General features: G+C 36.3%; 1 protein-coding gene across 1 annotated transcript in view; it reads left to right on the top strand.

Moving 5' to 3' along the window:
* The first annotated feature begins 2,398 nt into the window (after nt 1-2,398).
* Nucleotides 2,399-7,938, top strand: part of LOC107751002 (copine-5) — a 156,317-nt gene continuing 150,777 nt past the window's right edge. Inside the window, exon 1 of the mRNA XM_016566571.1 lies at nt 2,399-2,672. Coding sequence (XP_016422057.1) covers nt 2,563-2,672 — 110 coding nt within the window. The 5' untranslated portion in view covers nt 2,399-2,562. The remainder of the gene's footprint in view (nt 2,673-7,938) is intronic.

The raw sequence follows: 7,938 nt of genomic DNA, 5'->3' as shown, positions 1-7,938 counted from the left end.
GTAACTAGATGTGTACATAGTATGTAACCACAGTGTAAGTACACATTGGTACATAGTATCTACAGCTGTAATGTTTGTGTAACTACACATATGTAACAACCCACTGAATGGTATGTGTAAATACAAATGTGTAACAGGACATTGGTAACAACTTTTTGGTATTGAAAGTACAAATGTGTAACAGGACTAACAGCAATTTTTGGTAAAGAAAGTGTTACACTTTATATTAAGTAAACAGTTGCTATGGATTTACCATGTAATTACTTTGACGTTAAACAGCAGCGGTCAGTAAGTTAGGCTTTACATATAAATTGTGGTTGGTGTCCAGAATGTTACACTTTATATTAAGTGGACAGTTCCTGAGGAGTTACCATGTAAGTACACTGGTATTACAGTGGTGCACCAACTTGAGATCCAACTCCTCCAACTTTACATATCCCTGAACCTACCCATCTCCATCCCCTGGATCAAATTGTTCCAATTACTCTTATACATATTGTTGTTACAAAATGTAGTTATATATGTCCTGTTACACATTTGTACTTACACCATTCGGAGGGTTGTTACATGTGTGTAGTTACAGAAATATTACAGCTCTAGATAATATGTACCAATGTGTACTTACACTGTGGTTACATACTACGTACACATCTAGTTACTATGTAAGTACACCGGTATTAGGGCCACTTAATATAAAGTGGGACTGAAAATAATAACAATGTGCACTACCTTCCTGTCAAAATAAAAGAAAGGGCATGTTAACTGCATGTTTTTTTTAACAGTCCCCATTAAAAAGAAAAAGATTAGCCACATCATTATTATTATAATGCATAAGAGGTTTAAACAAACATTGAACATTGTGCTTTTAGGCAACAGGAAAAGTCCAAATAATGGTTAGATTTTCTGTTGTTGAGCTGTTATTCAACACGTCTGCTGAAACATACTGAACTTGTTCACTTTGGCTCTTGGGAGCTGTCCACACATGGTGGTGCTGAATTGATACACATTCCTACAATTCTAGGTCAGAGCTTTGCATTTTTACACTAAAATAGTGTGAATTCATAATGAATCTTTTGATATTCGTTGGAAAAGCGATTTGATGCTTTTGATTACTAATGTAATAGATAGTGCTGTATAATTTCTTAACATCTTGATGCATTAATCATGAAATGAAGAAGAAGAAGAAGAAAACCTTAGTGTTTATTTTTTACTTAAAAACAAGAATATAATTATTTAAAATCTCTCTCTCTCTCTCTCTCTCGCTCTCTTTCTCTCTCAAAATTACGGATGTATTTTGGGAGAATTACACATCTGTCCTCTGCAACAGAGAATAGTGGTGAATATTACAGAGGTACCTCACCACTTTCATCAGCACAGAATCAGCCTCAGTGGAGTGTTTGCATCAGATGGTGAATCTGCAATAGATTATAATATAATGTAGGGTAGACTGAGGCGAACATTATGGGAACAGTATATCCAAGTTTGAGACACACACACACACACACACACAAACAAAAATAATATAATCTGGATAGTTCCAACACTAAATTCTGATTGGGTGAGCAGATGGACACACACACACATGTCTGGTCAGCTATCCTTGTGGGGACTCTCCATAGGCGTAATGATTTTTCTACTGTACAGACCGTATATTCTATTGCCCTACACCAACCCTACCCCTAAACCTACCCCTCACAGGTAACTTTCTGCATTTTTAGATTTTCAAAAAACTTCATTCTGTATGATTTATAAGCTTTTGTACCCGTGGGGACCACAATTTAGGTCCCCACCGTGACACGAGTCCCCATGAGTCTGTGTGTAGTCAGGTTTAAGTCCCCACCAGGATATATAAACCAGTACACACACACACACACACACACACACACACACTTGTGACCAAACATAAGTTGAATTCTGCGTTAATGTGGCAATTTGCTATGGAAACATTATAGCAACTATACGACAGAATGTATTTATTTCATTCATTTTTTAATAATGAAAGATTTAATGCTGATGTTTTTCAAAGATATTAATAATAATATTTATTAAATCAGTAAAACATAAAACCAATTTTACCAGTTTGCCCAAAAACACCCCTCACCCATGAAACCAGTGAAAGCACAGACTCCCGTATCTTTTTGCTCTCATTTATATACATTAAAATGAGGTATTTTGGCACAACAGGATTTTATTCAGTTCAACCCCCATGCAGCTCTATAAGGATATCGCCTAGCGTAGCGGAGAGCGCAGTAGTACGCATTGGGCGTGTTGAAGATAGTAGGGTAGGGCTGGAGAGCGCTGGATGCTCTAAACGAGCGCACATGTAGAGCACTTGATGTGCAGAGGAGATCTTTCTCTCTCTGGTGATGAACCGCAGCTGACCACCCGATTCTGCAGACCAGTTTTAAGCGACTTTCCGTCGACTTTAACCCCACTCAAGTTTCTTGAGTCGTAGGGGGACTCTTTATTAATACCCTGGCTTTGTTAACTCCGGGTTGGTCCGAGCGGGACCGTAAAAACCTCCGCGGGGCTCCGTGGAACTGCCCCGAGCCGCGCGCGCTCATGGAGGGAGACATCATGGACAAACTCGAGGACATGGCTTCGGTCTACGAGTTCGACCCGCTGACGGGGAACATCCCCGCCACCAAAGTGGAGATCACAGTTTCGTGCAGGTAAGAAAAAAAAAACGGCGTCCGGTGTGACCTCGCGCGGCTGAAGGAAAAAGAAATGCGCGTGCGTTTACGCCTCTGCTAGAATAAAACCTCATTGAAAATAGATCAGCCTCGTTCATAGTGTTACTTAACCTAGAGAAGTTATCTAAAAACTTATAATTCTGTCGGGAATGGCACTCCAATGAATAGAATCTTCAAACGTAGCGTGTGATAATAGAGCATAAAGTGAAAAATGCATGCGTTTGTAACAGACAGAAAACGTTACATGTCTAATCGACGAGAGATTATGTGCATTCGTGTATATTTGCACTTGTTTGCAAGGGGATTTTTATGAATTAGGAAGTTTTGGTAATGGGTGGGGACACTATACGCAACCAATGTATGCATGAATAATACATAATGCTGCTTGTTTAAAGTGTTAAAACTGTTGAACAATTTCTAATTTACTGTACTGTATGCAGAGAATATGCATACACCAGTATTGTGCATTCTACAACTCATTTGCCTCTCTCAAACACAAGACTATTATATAGATTTATTTATGCAAAAGTTCACAAATTATTGGTTGGAATATGTGTGAACGCACGTGTTTTTCTGTGTCGAGATGCTAGAAGGTCTGTGGTAAATGAATGCATGCACAGTGTGCTCTGTTTGCTCTGCTCTCTTATTCATTTGATGTTGTTGAAGAGCAGCTGTATTGAGTAGCTGCACTCATTGATTGATTGCCAGTGTAAACGCTCTTTCATAACTGAACTGAATGTAGATTCGAACTGCTGGGTGACATCTGTATTACTTCTGCTTTAACTGACTTTGATACCACATTTTTGTTGTAATGTTGTGTTGGGTAGTAATGGACTAAACCTATCTGGATTATGTAATCAGACTACAAACATCAAGTTGGTTCTTTAAATTCATTTTTTTTTACTGATCCTGTCCCTACATTTTTAAAAGAGCTGCCTGAGCCAGAGGTTGAAATAAGTTTGGTGGACCTTCATGATTTTTGAAAGGGGAGCCATCTCGTTCCTCATTAGACCACGTACAGAAATAACTTTCAAGGAGACACATGGAAAATATCACTGAAATGCAGTCCTTGCCTTCCAAAAATTACAAAAATATATCTACCACAAACTTTCCTAGTTCAGTAGTCTAGAATGGAAGGACTGTCATTTAGGATTATTACACACATTTTTGATTAAGATTTTTGATAATTTTTTCATGCAATGCAAAACAACACTTATTCACACAACACCAAATAAATAACAAGATCTTGCTATCTTACAATATTAATTTCTGTAATTTGTAATCAGCTGTACATTACATTTCAGAAGTCAAGACTATATTCTTACTATAGAGCAGTAAAATGTCCTTCCAGTTTCTTGATTTGTAAGTCGGATATGAAGATGTTGGTTTACCCTGATCTCAGCTCAACTTTAAAAGCCTAAAATTTCAGCAACATGCAATATAAAAGAAAACTTATCAGTTATGTAATGGTGACTGATTCAAACGTCAAAAATTTCACGCAGATGTATATTTATTTTTATGATCAAAATGGCATGCTGGAAGTGGCAGACTTTTGTTCATTGGCTGAATACAAGTATAATACAAGTATAAAGACACATGCAAGATGATACATGAGGCAGATTCCTAAGAGATGATTAATTGCATTTAAATGAAAATGAATCTCTGTGGATAAGTGCAATTATTTTGTGCCAGGATGATTTGTCTTGATTTGAAGCTACTTGCAGATAAAGGAAGAGCGAGAAGTCATTTGTACACGGTGATTTATAACTGCCTGCACCTGTGGACCATTTATCCTTTTCCTGTCATTTACAAATAGTGGACGATATTGATTTGCAGGACCCTTTAAGGATAAACTGTGTGTGAAAATACCAATGAATAATAAGTGTGAAATCCTTTGGCTAATCTCCAATACTCTTTTATTATATGAATCATACAAAAGCAGCATTTTATTTTCTTTGAGAGCCTGGAGTTACATTGAATGGCACAAAATAATGTTGTTTCAGCTTTTCATGCTCTTTCAACATGCCTAATACAGCACATTATGAAGTAAAGAGTATGTGGGGATTGACATACGTATATCACTCTGAACAGGAGAACGAGGCATCAGCATGAATCCACTGGTTTCATGAAGCAGGAGCTTGATTTACCCTAGAGACCTCGATTGGCATTCCCGTCACATATTGAGCTGAGAGCTGTTGTCATAGAGTGGCATAGAGAAGGATCAACAGATTAAATCTATAATGGATTTCACCAAGTTTGCATTCAAAGGTCCAGTCAAAAGACTACATTACATCTGACTGGCCGTGTGACGGTTATGCGATTTGTAAGCTAAATGAAAACCCAGTGTGGGAGTTTGGATCACATGGTGGTCTTTCAATTTAACCTCTTTCATTATCAATGAGATGTGTTCTTTCAGTGCATGTGTCATAATGATGACTTTGGACATAATATGGCGGCGGCAAACTGGAGACCGTTACCATTTTTGTTCATTCAACATTCATGCCACATTAAGAATTCATTCGGTTACTTCTATTAATGTAAATATTAATGTTCCCCATAATCTAAAACACTCAACCCACCCACTTTCTGTTTATATAACACATCCAAATCTCGAATTGGTGGCTGCTTGGCAAGAAGAAACACTTTGAGCTCATCATACAATCCATATAGTTGTGTGTTCAGAGCGTTGCTTGCTTGTGAAGAGCGTTTCATTTCTTAGTTTTTTTTACTTGGTGTAACTAGACATGTCCTGGTTTTAATCGCAAGCTTTAAATTATTCAACACCTTTTCAAAAAAAAAAGCTTGAAAGGGATGTGGTGCAAAGTATTTGTGCTTTTGAGAGACTTTTGAGAGACGAGGGGAACGCTGTGATGTTTTTCAGGTGCACTCTGGGGTGTTGCCCCTCTTGCTTTGTTCTTTTATGATTTCATAAATACTTTATTAGTGAAGTGTAAGATTCACTAGCATCTAAAATGCACAGTCTATATTTGCCACCAGAGACCGTACCCGAGATAAATGCAAACATACCCGCAATATGGATCACTATGCAAAGAATGCTTTCATATTCTATTTGCATTGTGGGAGGCGGAATAGTTGATGGTTGATTGCTTCCAGCAGCCAATCACGAGACAAATAATCGTCAGTGTGAAATGTCAGCATGTATCTGGGGACAGATCTCTCAGAGTCATTTCCCTTTCCTGTCGGCTCTTCAAACTACCAAGATACAGTGATTCACCGTTCTTCTCTGGATTGTGGAGAAAATAAAAATGATGACCTGAATGTCATGTATGTCATTACTGTGATTTTAGAACAATTACCGGTTTCCTCATTAAAATCCCTGTCACATTGATAAGGCATCAAAAACCTGTTAGAGAAAGACCCTGGTGATGATATTTCTCACGGCGGGTGAGATAAGGCTGGGATTACTGTAGCTGGATAAGGCGGAAGCCGGATTACACCACACGCAGTTCAAGACTTTTCAAGTGCTATCGACAATGGGAACGTCAAACACCCGTTTACTTTATCAGGAACATTGCTGTCTGATCACAGAGATATGCTGTCATCAAAGCAACACCAAACTGCTTTATTGGCCTTTACTTGAAGTCCATTAAGTCAAACGTATAGTTCCCTCGTCCGTGATCCGCTCCGGCGCGCGTACTGTCTATGTGAAATAATTTTAGTCAAAAGTACAGTCCAATTTAGTTTTGTTATTTACATTTACATTATATTTAAATTTTGTTATTTAGCAGATGCTTTTATCCAAAGCGACTTACAAATGAGGACAATAGAAGCAATCAAAACCAACAAAAGAGCAAAAATATGCAAGTGCTATATTAGTACTGTATATTATTATAGTGTTATATTTCAGTTTCACAAAAAAACATGCAGCATTTTGTTCAAGCAATAATAAAAGGACATTTCATTTCTAATTTGTCTTAAATCTCATTTTGTAAAAAAAAAAAATCTTGAATCAAATTGTGAAATCAAAATCGTGAATCGAATCGTGAGTTGAGTGAATCGTTACATCCCTAATAATATAATATAATATAATATATCATATCATATCATATCATATAATATCATATAATATACATACTTTTGTGTGCAGCCCAATTTTTGTTTTTGTGTGGACATATTTTTGTATGCATTAATACAATAAAATATAATGCAATAAAAATATAATTGTAATTAATGTAATTCAAATCACCTCCAAAAGGTGTTTAAAATATAATATAATATAATATAATATAATATAATATAATATAATGTAATGTAATGTAATATGATATAATATAATTTAATAACACGATTATAAGGCGGAAGCCGGATTACACCACACGCAGTTCAAGACTTTTCAAGTGCTATCGACAATGGGAACGTCAAACACCCGTTTACTTTATCAGGAACATTGCTGTCTGATCACAGAGATATGCTGTCATCAAAGCAACACCAAACTGCTTTATTGGCCTTTACTTGAAGTCCATTAAGTCAAACGTATAGTTCCCTCGTCCGTGATCCGCTCCGGCGCGCGTACTATGTGAAATAATTTTAGTCAAAAGTACAGTCCATTGATGTCTGCGCAAACCGTTCGCATGTGGCCCAGTTTTTGTGTCCACGTGGAAAAAAGTGCATGTATATCTCCAGAAGATGTTTAAAAACTATGTATCTAAAATCTTAGATACATTAATCTAAAATTAATGTATCTAATATAATATAATACAATACAAATATAATTATAATTAATGTAATTCAAAACATCTCCAAAAGAGATTTTAAAAACGTTTGTAATATAAAATAATATAATAGCATTATAATATAAAATATAATTCAAAACATCTTTAAAAGATGTTAAAAACATAATATAATATAATGTAATATAATGAAATATAATATATAGGGATGTAACGATTAACTGAGAGTCGGTTGAGATGCTAAACAAATCGCGATTCAGTTAGGGGTAGGAGTTTATATGAATGTATGTCTGAGGGGAACTTACTGTCTTTAGGAAAAGTTTAGATGGCATTTTTTTCTTTTCATCTTGTCTCTGTATAATGCATATTAAAGTTCATAAGTGTAGCGCTGCTTTGTTTACAGCGGAAACCAAGGACTTTAAGTGCCGCCACCTGCTGGCAGAGAGTGAATCTGTATATTGTTATAGTGTTATATTTCAATTTCACAAAGAAACGTGCAACATTTTGTCCAAGCAATAATAAAAGGACACATTTAATTTATAATTTGTCTTAAA

The sequence above is a fragment of the Sinocyclocheilus rhinocerous genome, unplaced genomic scaffold (assembly GCF_001515625.1).
Source record: "Sinocyclocheilus rhinocerous isolate Xijiao unplaced genomic scaffold, SAMN03320098_v1.1 scaffold2647, whole genome shotgun sequence".
NCBI lineage: Eukaryota > Metazoa > Chordata > Actinopteri > Cypriniformes > Cyprinidae > Sinocyclocheilus > Sinocyclocheilus rhinocerous.
The sequence above is the reverse complement of the archived record's forward strand: the minus strand, read 5'-3'. Positions and strand labels throughout refer to the sequence as shown.